At 47.7% G+C, this 18,275-nt stretch overlaps 1 protein-coding gene across 2 annotated transcripts in view; it reads right to left on the bottom strand.

Annotated features, from left to right (window-relative positions):
* The window catches only part of mrtfaa (myocardin related transcription factor Aa), a 29,861-nt gene extending 11,896 nt beyond the window's left edge, over window positions 1-17,965 (bottom strand). Inside the window, exons 1-5 of one of the 2 annotated variants that reach the window (XM_084676957.1) lie at window positions 17,499-17,965; window positions 16,236-16,334; window positions 16,053-16,116; window positions 14,689-14,890; window positions 5,342-5,407 (exon numbers count right to left, since the gene is read on the bottom strand). In XM_084676957.1, coding sequence (XP_084533083.1) covers window positions 5,342-5,407; window positions 14,689-14,854 — 232 coding nt within the window. In that variant the 5' untranslated portion in view covers window positions 14,855-14,890; window positions 16,053-16,116; window positions 16,236-16,334; window positions 17,499-17,965. The remainder of the gene's footprint in view (window positions 1-5,341; window positions 5,408-14,688; window positions 14,891-16,052; window positions 16,117-16,235; window positions 16,335-17,498) is intronic. The other variant, XM_084676956.1, reaches the window with a different exon arrangement.
* Between the last annotated feature and the right edge of the window lie 310 nt (window positions 17,966-18,275).

The raw sequence follows: 18,275 nt of genomic DNA, 5'->3' as shown, positions 1-18,275 counted from the left end.
CTCGCCCCCCCCCCCCCCCACTCCACTCACCCCCTCCCCACACCCAGCTTCTGCGTAAGGATTTCTTCTTCGGAGGCAGCTGGAGCTGACACAGAAGAGGAGGGGGATGGAGGCGCAGCTCGGACGACGTCACATCGCGCCTCCCAAGAACTTGGCACACGGCCACGTGTTTGGGCTGATGTGTATTTGCGTATGTGTGTGTGTGTGTGTGTGTGCGTGTGCGTGTATCTCCTTCCTCATTTTACTCCCTAAGTCTGTCTTCCTCCACCTGATAGAAACCTGCCCTAACCGGCGAAAACAAACAGCGCCAATCAAAAACCTCACCTGCCTGGTCACTTCCACCAATCGGACACGACCTGGGACTGGTGTCATAGTCTGGCACATCACATTCATGCAACCTCTTCAACGAGGACGTTAACGAGACAGTTTGCCCAATCATTGGCCAACAAGATTGCGACACACTTGCACAAAGACTAGACTCAGGCAGCTCTCTTCATCCCTGAGCCGCACACACATAGCCAGTCCGGAGGACAATAAGTACCCTAGTCAAAGCGAATGCAAACGAGCTGTGGTCATGCCTCTCACACGCTACCATCCGCCTGTGTCAGTATCGCGCTCAGCGGTTGGGCTGAAGAAACGGCAAACGCACACAGAAGTCTTTCAGTACGGCGACACGCAGTGGTCGAGGGGGTGAGCTAATGGACAGCCACTCCTGTGAGCTTGGTGCCTGTGCGTGCGTGTGCCCTCCCCCGGGAGCTTTACTACAGGCACAGTGTGTCTCCAGCCTGGTGTTGCTAACATGGGAGCTCGGGTCTCACTGCGGATGCTTATTATAGCCGAGTATGTCATGCTGGGTGAACCTAACACATCCTCGCACACCACAGCCGCTCAACCTTGAGCGTGTGAGCACACGCACACATACAGTCGGGCTGGGCGATCGTTTTTGTTGTGTTGATTTGTCGAAAGCCGTGACTTCCCTCAGTCAAGATATCGCGACATGAATTCATTTTCGAGAATATCGATAATGTCAATGGAGAATCGTTAGGAACAGCCGTCCATTTAATTTCTGTGACGCAGCAGGAAGTTGCGGAGAAATGGTAGCCTACGTACGCTCACTAAAATATACTGAGCACCTCGAGTGGAGTAGCTAATGCTAACCGCGGAAAATATGCCGAATGTAGTGGCAGCGATAGCCATGGCAAGGGAGCAACTTCCAGTGAATAAATTATTGATAAAAAGGGTTTGTCTTCTTCCGTTGTTTGGAAGTGGTGTGGCTTTTTGAAATCCAACAAAGAGCTGAGCAAAGTTTGGTGCAAATTGTGTAGTAAACAAACACGCGGATACCAAGTCTGGTAATACAACAAACCTTTTTTACCACCTGAAGCTAAATCACTCGTGGGAACATGCAGAAGGTGTGAGTTTGCACCAAGGTATTGATAAAAACCAAGTTTTTCAGAAGCTTAAGTTACTTGACCCCAGGTACGTGGTGCCTGGCCGCAAAACATTTTCTCACACCGCTCTGCCTAAACTTCATGCCGAGTGTAGGGAAAAAGTTGAGGATGAGACTTATTTAGCTACTACTACGGATCTGTGGTCTATCGTCTTAATTATGGTTATCGAATGGAAATATAAACTATCTATTGTGATCATTTTTTACACATATCACCCAGACCTAACACACACATACACACATATTACCTTCTACCATGAAGAACTATTCAGTCTTTATTACCTCTATTTCACATGCAATATGCCATGTTGAAACGTACAAAAAGCACTCACGACAATCATATGTCTCCCAGTCTCTACACTACACTACAACTACACAACACCATACTACACTACAGTTACCACTACACTACTGTGACAACCCTTGCACAAGCACGTGTAAAGTTGTTATTTCAACGTTAAACGAGACTAAAGAATGTTCTCCAAAACGGATCATTCGAGACTGTCTTGTTCTTGAAGTGCAGGAGGGGCCTGGGAGGAAAGCAGCCAGCTTTCATTCAGTCTGCCCACTTAACAACGGAAGCGTATCAGTGTTATGGACATAATTCATCTGTATTCCCCCTCAAAATGAAAGTGAGGGGTGGAGCCGGAAGAGGAAGTGAGACTGGGCAGAGGCAAGGAGGGAAAAAGGTGGAGAAAAGAGGGAGGAGACAGCGAGAGAAGTGGGCGGGGCAGGGCAGGGGGTGGAGTGAGAAGGTGAGAAGATGGGAGGTTAAAGGTGAAGGTAGAGAGGCAGGAAGAGTCAGGCAGAAGGGAAGAGGCATTTGGAGAGGCATTTGGAGAGGCAGAGAGGGACAGGAGAGGCAGGGATGAGGCTGAAGATCTCACCCTCAAGTTAACTAGCACTGTCTCCATGAGAAGCTCTTCCTCTCACTGAAATACTGGCCCACACACACTCCCTGTTAAAACCACAATTGACACTCGACTGTTCTTTGACCGTCTGGGTGGGTGCCACCGTGAGAAACAGGGCTGCAGTGGTTGGCCAAAGCCACAATTTAGAGGAAGAGGCATCGGGAAAATAAAGCAGTGAGGTACGAGGATGAGTTCTATGTTGGGGCGAGGTGGGAACAGAAGGCCAGGAATGAGAGGGGGGGAGGGGGAGGGGGGTGCATGAGGGAGAGGAGAGGGGAGGACCTCTGGTTCATCTGTCGGCAGGTGGTCCATTCCCTCTGACGAACGTCCTTCCTGCGACTGCTCGGTGCCCCTCATCACCCCTCCCGCTCTGACTCCACATTTCACCTCTCTCTCTGTCTCTCTCTCTCTCTCTCTCTCTCTCTCTCTCTCTCTCTCTCTCTCTCGTACATCTCAGTCTATAGACCAGTGTTTCCCAACCCTGGTCCCCAGGGAACACCTGCCCTGCATGTTTTAGATGTTTCCCTGCTCCAACACACCTGATTCAAATGAATGGGTTGTTATCTAGCTCTGCAGAAGCCTGCTTATGACCATTCATCAGGTGTGTTGGAGCAGGGAAACATCTAAAACATGCAAGACAGGTGTTCCCTGAGGACCAGGCTTGGGAACCACTGCTATAGACTATCTACCCTTTCCACTCCTACCTGTAAGGCCAGAGGTCTTTCCTTACCATATGCTGCTCGTAGGTCAGCAGTCATGTTGGAAGCTAGCATGAAGACTAAGCTAGCCTCGTCAGGAAAACCTACGGAGCCCTTGCACCCCAGCTGCTAGGTGGTGGAAGTGTGACCTGTAGCTGGCACTGCCGCGCCAGGCGACGGACCTTCTGTGTCTAGGACCAGGAAATGTAAATGTAGGACCAGCTTTGCTCCTCGCGCAGAGGAAAGTGAACAGGAAGTCGCAGAAAGAGGCTCGTGGATGCAAGTCAAGACAATAACATCCATCTGCTCCGTTCTTACACTTTATCTCCTTTTTCAGGCGCACCAAAACAGATATCATCAAGAGGCTCTGGTTGTTGTTCTCGCTTCCGAGTTCTGACTCATGCAGAAGACTCAGTAGCAGGCACAGGTTGATATGAATCACTGGCCGCGTGCCCAGAGCGGGTGAGCACGTCTGTAGGCCTCGACTGGGCCTGGCTGAGAACACGACCAACCAACTGCCACCTACTACAGGCTTCTGCCCTGAAACTGTGTCAATGCTGCTTTCATCTCTGGCTCCACTCGTCTACAGACAAGCCCAGAAGACAACAAAGCTCTGCGCTTCAAACGAACTTGGTGGAGGAACATGCTGGCTCTTTCTGTGTGTAAGAAGTGCAAGGAGGTCTAATTGGATTAAATCAAACTGACAAAACCCAGTGTGCAGAATGATTCACTTGTTAGCAGCCAGTGTTCCTAATAAAGTACCAGAAAGCTGGAATTGAAGATGACACTGCTCAAACGACGGCTTTCACCGAGCCTGACAAGAACACACACAAACAGTACACATGCACACGCACACACACGACACAACTCAACAGGTCGTCCTTCTGTCAACATGAACATCTTTGGAAACATGTTGTCTCCAAACGGATGAGGTTGTGGCCTGGTTCAACTTTGGGGGCTGAATGCTACAGCTGTCTCTCTCTAAAGATAACGCTGGCTTCTTGAGTGTGACGAGACAAAGTGTGTGTGTGTGTATATATATATTTATTTTTATATGTGTATATGTGTGTGTGCAGTTAAATAAATGTGTTCAATTCCAGGTAGGCCAGCATGTGTTTATGTAACTACAGTAAACACATTACCTTACATACAGCTCACAGTGCTGTGATAAACAAAGCAAAAAGAGGATTTGAAAGAGAGGAATAGAGAAAGTGAGCTTAGCTGACCGTAAACAGAACCAGACACCCTGTAGACAATGATAAGAAGCGGCAAGCCAAAGTGCTTCTCAGAAGATCTGGGACAGTACGCACGTAGCTCTCTTTTAACTACCGTCATTTTTGGACTATAAGGCGCACTGTTATGTAAGCCGCAGCAGCTAAATTGAATGATATGTACACATAGATAAGCCGCACTGGACTATAAACCGCAGGTGTTTTAATGTTTAATTACCATATGTAATTAGTTGTCGGGAAAGAGATGGCTGCTTGAGGAAGCTCCCATGTATTAACCGTTAACCGTTAGCTGTAAAAATCCATAGATTAGCCGCACTGTTATGTAAGCCGCAGGGTCGAGAAATGCGACAAAAGGCGCAGTTTATAGTCCGAAAATGATGGTACTTGTTTTAAGGAACTGTTTACTGTCCACGTTTCCAGTTGCTCATCTACTATAAAATAACAGAAATGTAAAGGATTGGACGTTGGCTCTGCGTCTTGCTCCGGATACACATGCGTTCTGCAGAAAACACCATGACATCCCCTGAAACGCCAGAGTCACAGGGAGAGGAAGGAGCTTCATTCATCTGGCTTTGAAGCCTGAGACGGGATTTTCTCTGAAACCCGGTCTAGTCAGAGACCGAGTCCACCTCTCTGCTCTGAAGCCAGGCCCTGAGGTGACAGAACGCAAGCGTAGACGCGCGACACTACCATCCCCGTCTCCCTGCAACATTCAGCAAAAACGTGCAGGGCGATAATAAAGCGTCATCAAGCGAGCCATCTTCACTCGACTGACTCATATTGTAAACATCAACTATATAGTCGGTATATATATATTTATGTCTTTTTACATGTGGACCCTATGTAACCCACAGCCTCTATGTGCACCGTGGTCTGCTTTGAGCTACAGGAAACAACAGGTGCAGCCCTAACAGCAACAGTTAGCCCGAGTCTAAAAGGCAATTCCTGGATCCTCTCCATCTAGAAGGATCCGCCAGCCAGTAGGGCGGCAGGAGCTGACTGTGCAGGGGAGAGATGTTCAGACAGACGGACGGACGGTTGGTTACTTACGTGGCATGATCCCCTGACTGACGAGCTGTTCTCGAGTCCGCCTCTGCTGTAGCTTCATCTGCAGAACTGTGAGAGAGAGAGAGAGAGAGAGAGAGAGAGAGAGAGAGAGAGAGCGAGAGAGCGAGAGAGAGAGAGAGAGAGAGAGAGAGAGAGAGAGAGAGAGAGAGAGAGGAAGCAGTGTCAGGGAGAACAGTACAGGGGCAATCAAAGGACAACCCCGAAAGCAGCAAACCCCCTACACTTCCCTGTTCTGACCTTCTTCTTTAGGAAGAAACAAAATACGAAGAAACAGCCTGGCGCCGTCTACACAGAAGACTGAGGATCACCTACAGGAGAGCAGGGGGGGGCCCGAGACGGCGGCCTGGAGCGGACCCTCGTCATGGCTCTCTGTGTATCTCTCTCATCCTTTCTGTCTGTGTGCGAGCGTCGATGCAGAGGTTGTCACAGTCGGCAGACTTTGTGACACACACACACACACCACTTCCTGTTTCTGGAGGTTTCATAAAACAGCAAGGCTCGGTACCCTGCACGTTGATTCAGAAACAGGAAGGCCTGTTCGCTCCGGCGGGTCACACAGAGTAAGTGTGGTGTTTTTGAACTGTGACTCATGCCTGCACACTGCGCACCGGCGCATGCGTTTTGCATTCAATCCAGAGTGAAAAGAGCGATCCATGTTCTCTTCATGTCGGGCCTTATAGCGTGGCTCGCGGAAGTCCCGCAGAATCGGACCTTCCATCAACACTTTGCCTTCTTGTGTGATGAGAGCTCCTCCAAATGAACTGGAGTCACACTTAAGCAGCAAACAAGTGGCCAAAGAGGAGGGTTTTTTTTTTAAACAAGGTATCAGTACGGCAAATAGGTAAGACATGAATGTGTGGTCAGTCAAGGTGGGGAAACTTGTCAGAGACGAGTGCGACATTCACCCGACAGCCAATCGCGAACAGACACATTCACCGCGAAGCCAGGCATGGGTGTTTGGCTGTGTGGGTGTGTGTGGGTGTGTGTGGTCACAGCAGATCATACCGTGCTGTTACACAGAGCGTGCTAGCCTGGTGTGAGAGAACATGTTTACAGCCTTGTGCTAATATGTGTGACTGAAGTGTTTATGTGCCGTCTATGGAGCATGTGATGACGACCGTTCGCTGTGTGTGTCTGGTTCTAAGTGCACATGATGGTGGATGTAGTCAGGTTAGTCAGTAAGGATGCTCCGATCGATCGGTCACTGATCATTATCGGCCGATAATCATTTTAAATACTCAGATCGGTAATCCCTATAGAGGACGATCAAAAGAGCCGATCAGATTATGCAACAACAAAAAAAGTGTCTCTAAGAGAGTGGAACATGTTAAATATGTCCTGCCACTAAATAAACAGTTGTTGTTAATTTGTGATATTTTATCATCTCCTCATTTTTATACTTAATATACATTGTTGTTAAGAATAGTGAAATAGATTATGCTACATGATAAATGGAAGGCTTCAAATAGACCCCCTAATTGGTGATCGGTACTCGGTATTGGCCGATACTACTCGGTGATCGGCCCCAAAAATACTAATCGGAGCACCCCTATTAGTCAGTGTTCAGATTTTGACACTTTTGCAAGGCCTATATCCTCTGTCTTATCCAGGACTTCTACAGAAATCTGTCTAACAACCTTCATCAGGATGTGGTACAATGAGCCTGCCCCAGCACCAGATAGAACCAACCGGCCTTACCCAGAACCAGCCAACCACTACCAGCCAGCAAGTCCCATGCAGCCAGCCTCACCTATCTAGCCATCATCATGGTTGGACCAAAGGGCCGGAAACTGACTAAGATCTGTAATCAGTGTGAGACAAGTCAATTGAACCTATCTCAGTATCTGTTGTGGTGTATTGTTACTGGCATCGCTAACCACTGAAACACTGTTCAAACTCAGCACTTCTGCTCCTGTATGACCTGCTGTATTGACTAAATACACTATTTGTATGTGGCTTTGTATTAAAGCGTCTGCTCAATGAGGACAATGTAAATGTCCTTCCCAGTTCCGACCATGCTTACGGGCCTCAAGAGTCTGAGAATTCTAGATCACCCTCACGAAATATACAAACAGGTACACACTCAGGCAACATAAACAGAGTTGACTGAAACACGTACACAGACACACACATAGCCTCTGTGGCACTGATCTGTGCCCACAATCGGCAGGCTGACACTAAGATGTGTGAATTACGATCTATTCTGTGGAAATCGACACATTTGTACTGCACACTTGTTGCAGCACAATACTTCAGAACTCTCTCGACGTGAATGGAAATGAACCGGCTCCGTGGCGTTTCACATAGTTTCTCACACTCTCCTACTCTATGTTCCGTCTTTTCATTTGATCATTTTCCATCCCTCCATCCAGTATTTAGAGTGAAACCCTACCCGTTTATGATCTCTCCCACCCCCGTTCCCCTCTCCCTCTCTTCTCTTCCCCTTCTCAACCTGAAACCCTCTCTCGTCCATGCTGCAGGAGTCTATTTAGGTCTTCGCTGTAATAGCTTGGAACCTTATCCCCCTGCCCTGTCTGGCCCGGCCTGGAGTTAGAGGAATATTACTGTAAATCACACACACGCACAAACTGCCCCAAGGCAGAAACACAAGACGTGGGCTAGCAAGGACACACGTGACCCCCGTAGCCCCTCCCTCCCTCTCAGTGGTGGCCCAGCTGTGCAGCTAGCCTGCCCCAGGGTTGGTCTTACACAGCCGGGAGTCGGTACACAGGACTGCAGGGCAGGGAGCAGCTCCACAACTCGGACCCAGGGACAAGCCTTGTGGTACAGTTCCAACCGTCAGGGTTCCCTCTGACAGTCACCCCCGGACTGGATAGTATGTCTCACAGCTAGCTGTGTCTCTCTGTAGTTCTCTGCTGGTCTCCATGGTTGGAATTCCGGTCTCTGAGGTATCGAGCCTTCTCAGATTCCCTCTTTGCATCGTGACCTGTCTCCATGTGTCTGAATGATTGCCTGCAGGATAACTGTACACAGTTAGCCAACAGGTCTTCCCCACCATCAGCATTCTCTGAACATAATCTGTATTCTCATTACCACTGTGAAACATGGCAAATAGCAAACTCGCTGTCAATGGGGTTGACGTTCTCCCTCGTACATTCATGATGCGACAATACAACTTCTTCACGGTGCTGTGAAGGCTTCGGTTCTATTCAGCGTCTCTTTGCAACACGAGTCCCCCATGGGGCTTGGCTCGTCACGCGGCCCCTGGCTCGGGCTGCTGCTGCAGGGTCTACAGGTTCCTGGGTTCATGCAGGCCAGCGGGCACAGGGCCTGCGTGGCAGCGGGCCAGGCTGTGGGGCCGCGGCCAGCGAGGGCCAGGATCTGACCTGCAGCCCAGAAAACACCTGACGCTGGCACACAGCGAGACACAGCAGGCTGAGACACTCAATGGAGAGCAGAGGCCGAGAAAAACTCTGTTTGACAGGTGTGTGTGTGTGTGTGCGCGCGTGTGTGTGTGTGTGCGTGTGATTGACCTTTCCATAAAAAATACAAAACACTGAAGTATGGAGGAATGTGGCATACATTATCAGTACGAACGATCACAACAATAATAAACTCCCAATAATTTAGCTAACATCGATAACAATCTATCCTTAACTTACAGTGGATGGCCAATGATTTTGCATGCATGCATGGTTCAAGGTGAGTACACACAAGTGTGTGTGTGTGTGTGTGTGTACGCATCAGGACTCCCACCTTCCCTCAGGCTCTGACAAGCCCGCCGCTCCAACTCAAAGCGTATCGCTCTCTTATCCATGCTGCTGCTGATTGGAGGAGCCCCGAAGGAGGCGGGGTCGATGCGAAGGCAGGGGTCCAGCATAACGGCAGGGTTCAAATGAATAAATCAAGTGGAGGCAGAGGCCGAGGTCCCATCAATGATATCAGTCAAACACAGAATGCCCAGAAATGTCCAAAAGTCACATGTATGTATATTGTATTTCTCCGTAAGAACTCAGCTCAATCCAGTGCTGGCAGTAAGACTGGTTGTAACGTCACAGACCTTGTAACGTCAAACAGCTTGTAACACACATTCACGGAAGATACAACCTGATGAAACGGAATGTGTGATTCCTTCTCCCTGCGAACTAGAAGGAAAACTCTGGGTTTCAGTCCTCCAAAAGTCCATTCAAAGTGCACTTAACTCGCTTTTAAGTCCGCCTCCTGAACAGAGACCAGAGCAAAAATGGGTAAAATCCTCAGTTTGACGTACAAAAACTACACAAAAGAAGAAAAGAGAAAGAGAGAGGTATCAGCTTGGGGAGAAGACTGCACAGCTAAAAGCTTGAAGAGGCAGTGAGTGCTGCAGCACCAGACGGAGTGAGAGGTGTATGTGTGGAAGGGCGTGCGTGCGTGCGCGCGCACGTGTGTGTGGGTGGGTGTGTCAAATGCCAGTGAATTCGTGATCAAGCACTCTGTCACAGCTGCTGTTGTATTCACTCACTCAGCCTTTGACAGACGTAGACACACACTCGCGCACTCTCTTCCTGATCCTTTTCCTCAACACCAAATACCTCTCTCTCAGCACTTCTGATCTCAGCTCAATAATGTCAACATAAGTGTGTGTGTGAGTACCTGTGAGTTAATGACCCGCGGGGGTAAAACAACTAATACACAGATACAGAAAGAAACAAGAATCACACTTTTACATTCTAACTCCTTGTCACTCTCTCACTATCTGTCGCTTTCACTCTCCCTCTCTGTCCCTGTTGCACCCTTCCACTCTGTTCGTTCCTCTCTCCCCTCCCTCCCTCCCTCCCTCCCTCCCTCCCTCCCTCCCTCCCTCCCTCCCTCCCTCCCTCCCTCCCTCCCTCCCTCCCTCCCTCCCTCCCTCCCTCCCTCCCTCCCTCCCTCCCTCCCTCCCTCCCTCCCTCCCTCCTTCCCTCCCCCTCTCCCCCTCTCTCTCTCTCTCCCCCCTCTCTCTCTCTCTCTCTCTCCAAACTGGAGTTAGTCTAATTCATCCTCATTAGGGAGCCTCTGTCAAAGTGCAAGGACCAGGCAGCAGAACAGCGAGACCCCTTCAAGGTGATTGTATTTCCTTTCATCTGTCAGTTCTTATTAAAGCATAGACGCTGCTCAAATTGAAACGCCGGGCTGACTCCAGCGCTTCTGTATGTATTTGCCTTTGCCCAAAAAACACACACACACACACACACACACACACACACGCGCGAGAAGGAGCGGATGAGCAATGTTTTTCTCCGCCCGAGTTTACAAAGCTGGGGAAGTTCACTCTGCAAACCAACGTAGAGGAGAGAAACCCCCTTATCCAAAAAGACCCATCTCGTACAACGATTACTAACCTGCACTTCACGGTTACTAACCTACACTTCACGGTTACTAACCTGCACTTCACGGTTACTAACCTACACTTCACGATTACTAACCTGCACTTCACTAACCCTAACCTTCACGGTTACTTATCATCCGCTGTCCTGCAACTAGGCCAATAAGGTTGTTTTTTTTTTACAGCAGAGACGCACACCACAGGTTGTGTGTGCTGGAGCACGTGCATAAACGAATAAGGCAAAGCCGCCTTTGACGAGGAAGGGGAAAACGAATCAGGACTGATCCCCCTTGCTGCAGATAAGGCACCGACCAAACGCTGGCAGGGATAATCCCGCTTTCATGTGTGTGTGTGTGTGTGTGTGTGTGTATACTGTGTAGTCAGTGTGTGCTTATGTCAGCCATAAATACTGATAGGGAAAGGCAAATAACAACTTGCATTGCTCTAAGCACATCCTTAACATCCCCCTACCTGCATTCTGCTATATCAGGAGTGGGGGCTAATGGTTGTTCATGGGACCGGTAAAGGGTTGCCCGTCAGGCTGCTACGTGGAGAGGCCTGCCTGGCTGTCTGCTCTTCACATACAGGGTCGGTGGATTTCCAGCCGACTATGCAGGTAGCTACAGAGTACCAAGGTCGAGGTCGGATCCATGGAATGCCCTGTATTTACAGCGAAGCCAGTAAAGCGTAATGTGGCTTATTGGGACTAATGTTTAATAGTGTCGGTGAGGCCAAAAGAGGCTTTTTTTCCTAAAACCGGTCAAGCCAACGTCTAACATCCAGTGAGGCTTGAAGGATTATCATAACGGCCTTCTAACTTGAAATACGCTTGTTGTTGTTTTTTGTTTGTGGAAAACTAAGTCCATATATTACAAAAAAGGAGCTTATTGTGACGAATACAGTGCATCGAAGTCGATTATGAGTGAAACACAAATGAAAGTTGTGTGGGGATGTGTTCCGTGGTTGGTGGCGTGAACAGGTGTGAGGAAAACCACACTTATTTGATGACGGTCCAGCACCCAGTGACCAAAGTTCAGCTGGACACAGCCATCCTACAGATCTGACATGAGCACCCAGTCCCCATCTCACATTCTCCTCCAGTTGGTGTTCCAGGACCTGTCACTGAGATGGTTGTGATGTCACTGCGGGTGAAGTATTGTCCTGGGGTCAGAGGTCATAAAAGGAGGGGGAAGGGGGGGGGCGGGGGTTAACGGCCTGACTCGACTCTTCCCCCTCACGCCACCCTGGATCTCACGAGTCGACGTCGCGTCTCCTTAACTCCTTCTCAAAACATAATGGCTGGAAGGAATGAGAGGATCCTCCGTGTTCTTTCGGCTTACTACAGGTTTAGGGAAGGATGCGTGTGAGAGATCAAGGAGACTCTTAAGATTCATCCCTGGCTATGTTATGATTCTCTATCCCATCATCCGCAAGTATGGCACACTTCCCCGAGGCTTTTAATCTCTCTGCAGTAACCAAACCCCGCAACAATCATAGAGATTCAACGTCTGAGGGGGACAACATCTCAATACAAATGAGCCTGTTTCTAGTCCACACGTCAATGACAATGACTGACTGAAGACAGGGTCCTCTGCATCTTCACCACGGCCTTCTTCCCTGGAGCAGTAGGGCTGTAAACAAGTCTCAAATTAACTCCTTCTCTCTGGGCCTACACTCTAGAATGTTGGCGACCCCCACTTCCACGTAGAGAGGAGGAGGGTGAGGAGGGCTGGTTTAAATAGCAGACCCAGCTGGCCAGGGGGGTTATATCCAGCTCCTCTTCACCTGTGCACATGGGAGCTAGGGTTTCTCACAGGTCACCCTTCCCCCTGTCAGACACATGCACGCATGCAGGCACGCGATATGCGGCTTGTGTGTTATGGATGCTGGTTTGCCACTTGTTTGCTGGATGCTGGTTTAAACACACACTGATCAAATACAAGCTGGCAAACTCACTGATTCAAACTGGGAACGTATGGGAGCTGTAAAAGGAGATACAAGCTGGATGACACCTCCTGTTCTGCCCATTCTCACTCTGCTGCTCCTGCTGTGTCTGTGGTCTTGTCATTCGCCACCAGGTGGCAGTATATCTCAGTGTAAATACAAATTCAAATCTCCAGATTCTCAGACTTCAGGATATCAAGCGCCTAGAATGTCCCATCCCATAACAGACACGCCTCCAGCCTGATCTCACCTGCCAGAACAGTAGTCAATGTCTCATTCACGCTGTGTTTGAGTGAGAGTTTGTATGTGCGAGATGCAGAGCGGTTGAAAGCAACATGCCAAATGTTGACAATGACAGTGTATTTGTGTATGAGTATCTATATATGAACTCTCGTTTTCATGCAATACATTGCTATCCACAGCCAGCCACCATAGTGGGCAGACAGACACAGGCCTGCAGGGGTCCGGACCTCTTCTGCTTTGTTCGGTGATGCTGTTGGTCCAGCAGTGACAGGCCAGCTGGTCCAGCAGCATCCTCTCCCATGTCCTAGGTCGCTCTGGCACTAAACTGTCCCGTTGAGCACTCATTCACACTCACATCTTAAGTCGTGTCCAAAACGCTGACCACTTGTGTGTGTGTGTGTGTGTGTGTGTATGTCGGAGGGATGATACGCGCTCTGGGTAAACAGCTCCAGCTTAGGGAACAGGACTGGGATGGACGGCAGGGTGAAGTGATAAACAAGTCCCGTTACACGGTGCACTGTGTAGGTGACATGCTGCTACAGTCAACAATGAACTAAGTTCCACAGCATAGGCCAGATGTGTGAGCTACTGTATCTATGCTCATGGTCATGACAATGCTGGTTGACGCTTCTTCTCCTTCCTCCAGAGTGCGAGTTCCCATCAAGCACCACGGAACAGGGTAATGTCCTCATGACAAACAAGTGTATTTCGATTGAGAACAGGGCTCGAGTTGTTTTGTCTTGTTGGACTCATTCTCAAGTATTAGTCAAGTAACCTTTTTGGGGGGTTATTATCAAATCAGTTTGTTTGCTAAAGACTACACTGTGAAACAATTAGTCTACTTCCTATGTATTCACTACCAGGACACTCTCCATTTTCAAAATAGATCTTAAAGCCCTTTTAAAGTCTTGGTTCCAAGTTTCATTGCAATCCTTGCGTGGAATCGGGTTCCTGTCAGTGGGGAGGGAGGATTTTAAATAGCGGGGCCATTTAAACACACCACAAATGTATGTGTGAAATGCCTTCACTAAGAATTCCTGAATCAACTACTTTCCATGTAAATGCGACTGTCAATGAAAAATCGCTAAACATTGCTAAACGTTCAAACAGAAAAATGTTATGTCTATATATAACACACAGCATACGTTGATATGGGCCTCTAACAGGGTATTAAATTGCCCTGTGGCTACCACTGCTTAAACTGACATTCGCCAACTCTGACCCCGAGTTGAACTTTGGATTTCTGTGTTTCAACATCCACTGGCACTTTTTTTTTTCTTACTCCTGATGTACAATTATGTTTAGCCTGTGTTCTGCAACTCTCTTTCACCAACCGTCTCTGGACGAGGGGATTACTCACTGAATTGCTCCTCCCAAGATTCCTTCCATTTTTCCTTGTCTTCCTTGAGTTTTTAGGTCGGTTGAGGGACAATTCTATGGGTGTAGGTGAAGCCCTCTGTGACATTGCTTGTAAAAACGGCTACACAAATTAGATTTGAATTGATTAAATAGTAATGTAGTTTACGACTGTCTCATGTCACTTACCATCACTAAAGAGATACGGGTGTAGCTGACACTGGCTCAGAGATGGTCGCTTCGGTAGCTTACTAAATACCAGTCGAAAATACTGGCCAAATACTTGTTTCTGAGATTGACACTTTTTCTTTTCTTCCCACAACCCTGTGTTTATCTCAGCTGTCGCAACATGGGGTTACGACCCCCTAAGCATTGACGTGATTTGGCACCATGCAACATTGTTAGGGAATGTAAAATATCCATAATAAAGTGACTCCATATTCAGGCTTCATTCATGTAGCAGACAGGAGTGAAAACTAACCATTCTTCCTCTCTGTGAGGGGCAGCAGGTTGGGGGCGGGCTGAAGAGACAGCTCCTGAAGCTCACTGGTCACAGCTTCACTCTGTGGGCTGGGGGCGGAGCCAGTGGACGTAGCAAGAGCCAAGTTGCTAGAGTCTGGTGGCCCCTCACCTGACTGGACCTCCATGGTGACCACAGTGAGAGGGGAGGCCGACGGGCAGCCCTGCAAGATAGAACAAACAAACCTCCAGCATCATAACATCACAACGAGAATCGACGGACAGGAGGAGAAGTGTCTTCGTCACACACTGATCACCCCTCCCTCCCTTTCCCCCTCACCTAATCGTGTCTGCGCCTCCCATCATCTTCATCTTGTGGCCTCATCCCTCCTTTCTTCCCCCCCTCCTGCCCCCGTTTCCCGAGCTCCTCCCCAGCAATGACGTGATAACAGACCCTCTGGTGTCCCTGACCCGATCAAGGCGCCGCTGCAAGAGGGACCACCCTCTGTCCCCGTGGCAACCCACCATAACAAGCAGCCCCGAGCACTCCCAAGACTCGGGCCGCGCTGCGGAACACGGCCGCCTCACCGTGGCAACCCCTCACGTGACCTCCGTCCTGTGTGTTCCGAAGCACAGAGGCGGCAGGCTACACCGACCCTTCGCATCCTCACGTGGAGAGAGTCAGCCTCGAGTCGAGGCTGACCTGTGGAGGCGGACACGACACGCACGGGAGGGGGCATGCTTTCAAAAGTTTGAATTTTTTCTTGAATGAAGTTCAGTTGGGCCCCCAAACCATCTTTTCAATGCCAACACATAGGGTCCAAAAAGTCAAACGTGAAACCAGTTTGTTACAAGGCAAGGTACCAACGGGTCCTTTTTAACGCCGCACCGGACCAGTTTGGCTGATTCAAAGCCAGTTAATGCTGTCATGAGCCAGACAGGGAATTTACATTTGCCCTAGCAAGACAGCAGTTTACCGTAGCATGCGAGCTATCTGGAGTGATAGAATGTGTCACCAGACTGAGAGGTTAGTCAGAGATTTGCTACCTTTTCCTACAGAGAATTTAGATTTAGAGTGGAAACTGTTTCGCTGAGTTTCAGACATCTGACACAACCAATACCATAACTCTCTGGTCCTCATCATCTTCCCTTTCCTTTCCTCCCCTTCCTTCCCATCGTAGAAGACGTTTGGATAAGCTTGTTTTGAATGTTGATTGTAAGTACATTCAAGCAAAAACTAGTTCACCCTCATGGGGGATCAAGTTAACATGAACAGAATTGACAAAAACGAGATTAAACAAGACAAACAGAAAAGTGATTCATGGAAAGACAGACTGAGAAACACATCTTGGCTCTTCAACCAGAATGAAATAAGACGATGCCTACCTGAGTTCTTGATTTCCTGCTTTATGAGGACAGGGTGGTTTCCATCTTAGTGGAGCTGCTCTCACTGTATTCCAAAGGAGAAAAGGAGATGGTTACAGAGAGAAACTTGAGAGAACGTTGTTACGAAGACAATATACACTATAATTATATTCAACTGCCATATTCAATTGTACATTTACTGACAGTGTAGCTGTTCTTCTAGATCTTCCTACTCTCATGGCAACAGCAATTCTACAGTAGGTAATTTCCTAAGCAAAGCTGTCTGTCTCTTGCTTCAGGCACCTGTTAGACAGAAATTGTAAAGTGGATTTCATTTCACTCAGATATAATGAAGTACAGGCCTATCCCAAAAGCAAATACAGTAGGCTAAGTTCAGAAAATAAGATGGTTTAGATGAAGAACTGATAAACGTTGAAACAGCTCAAGCACCATGTATCATCTTTAATAAAGGTCTTTATTGTTTTTTTGTCAAATAGGCCAACGAAATGAAATAATGTCATACTGTTCAAATAAGAAGTATGACGCACAGACAGGAACATATTTTTAGATGAACATGTTGAAGCGGTGGCAGACCGTTTCCTCTTAACACCAGTCGTGCTCCACTTTTAAACAAATTATTAATGTCAATCTGACCTATTTGCTCTGCCACACAAGTCTTTCAATGTCTCTTGGTTTCGCTCAACCAGAGAACCAGTGTTTAGTCAGTTTGCGATTAACTATGAAAATGAATCAGCCCCATGTTAATACTATTTTTCCGATACATTACTGTATGGTTTAAACAACCAACACAAAACACAGATTACATAAATGATAGCATGTCAAATGACATAAAGAAAATACATTTGTGGAGCAGTACAAAACGTAAATGAATAGTTTATTATAAGTAACTGTGTATTACGCTAAACTCCGAAGTTAGCCAAGACATGGAACCGACAAGATTGCTGCACATTTGTGTGTGATGCATGGTTGGTTGCCCGAGAATCCCTGCCAGATAAACATGCTGGTTAGAATTTGATCGAGAGCCATTGTAGATATCCATCTGGTAATTGTGATACCCAATTGCACTAGTAATACCAAACTACACATTGAGCTGTCAAAATAATCTTTTGCCTGGCTACCGAGCTAAAACCCCAACATGCCTCGTCTGATTATGTAATCCGCCAAACCAGCAAACAACGCATAGCTTAGCTTTAACTTTGGAGTTATCTTCAAGTAGCTAAATAACTGCCTTGAATATGTTGTGGCTCGGGTGTGTCATGGCCTATGAGTGATAACCAAAATTGCTAGCAGTCAATAAACAAAAGTAGGCTGCGATGATAGCTATAGCTAGCTAACTTAACTAGTGTACGAGCAGTATAGTTTTACTTAGCTAGCTGGCTAGATAAATATATATTGCTGCTCACGCCTCTCCTCGTGCAAGTCTGAATATAACTTATCGCGAGCTACCTTTCAACTGTTGACAGCAGAACAGTCCATACCATACGACAGCTGCAATGATCCTCAATAAAATCAAGTGTTACTAAATTGTTAAGCAAGCAAGAAATATAGCTAGTTAATGATTTGCTAGGTAGTTAGCTAGCTGTCTTTAGCTACCCCGGCGGTAGGCTCTGTTGCTGATGCTGATTGCCACTGACGTTGACTCTCATCATTTCCGATCATTAAAAATACTTTCAGTGCAGGTCCAGACATCTTCAAACAATTGTTCCCACAATTAATACAATTATATAGCCTATTGAAAAGTTATTAATGTCAGTGTTAAATCGATCTCATCCAATCCCATTACATTCCATTAAAGATGCTGTAAAGCAGAACTGAAAATTAGTTTTAAGTTCCTTACACCACACAAGAATGTGTTGTTAACTACCCTTCCAAATTCGAATGTAAAAAAGTATGTTAAGTATGTTAAATTAGGCTTTGAAATCAAGAGAAAATCAGCAGTCTTCTGTACTTCAGACTGGGGGGCGTGTCGCCAGAATGGGCTGAAGCTCCGCCCCCTCGAATTTATTGAATTTAGCAACAACAGCAACCACTAGCTAAATCAATTGCAGATATCAGAACATACCTACCTGCAGTCTCTGAGTGTTTTATGTGTTAATTACTTTGTCTTTGTATCGTACCAGCTGAGTAACAGAATGCAGGTTATAAACTGTCTGTGATCTGACGTAGGCAGGTGGCTGTGAAGCAGGGGCGTAGCCACGGGTAGGCCTGGGTAGGTACAGGCCT

This window comes from Hypomesus nipponensis, chromosome 17 (genome assembly GCF_054491055.1).
Source record: "Hypomesus nipponensis isolate SF chromosome 17, ASM5449105v1, whole genome shotgun sequence".
Taxonomy (NCBI): Eukaryota; Metazoa; Chordata; class Actinopteri; order Osmeriformes; family Osmeridae; genus Hypomesus; species Hypomesus nipponensis.
Note: the sequence above shows the minus strand (reverse complement) of the source record. Positions and strands in the feature narration are given on the sequence as shown.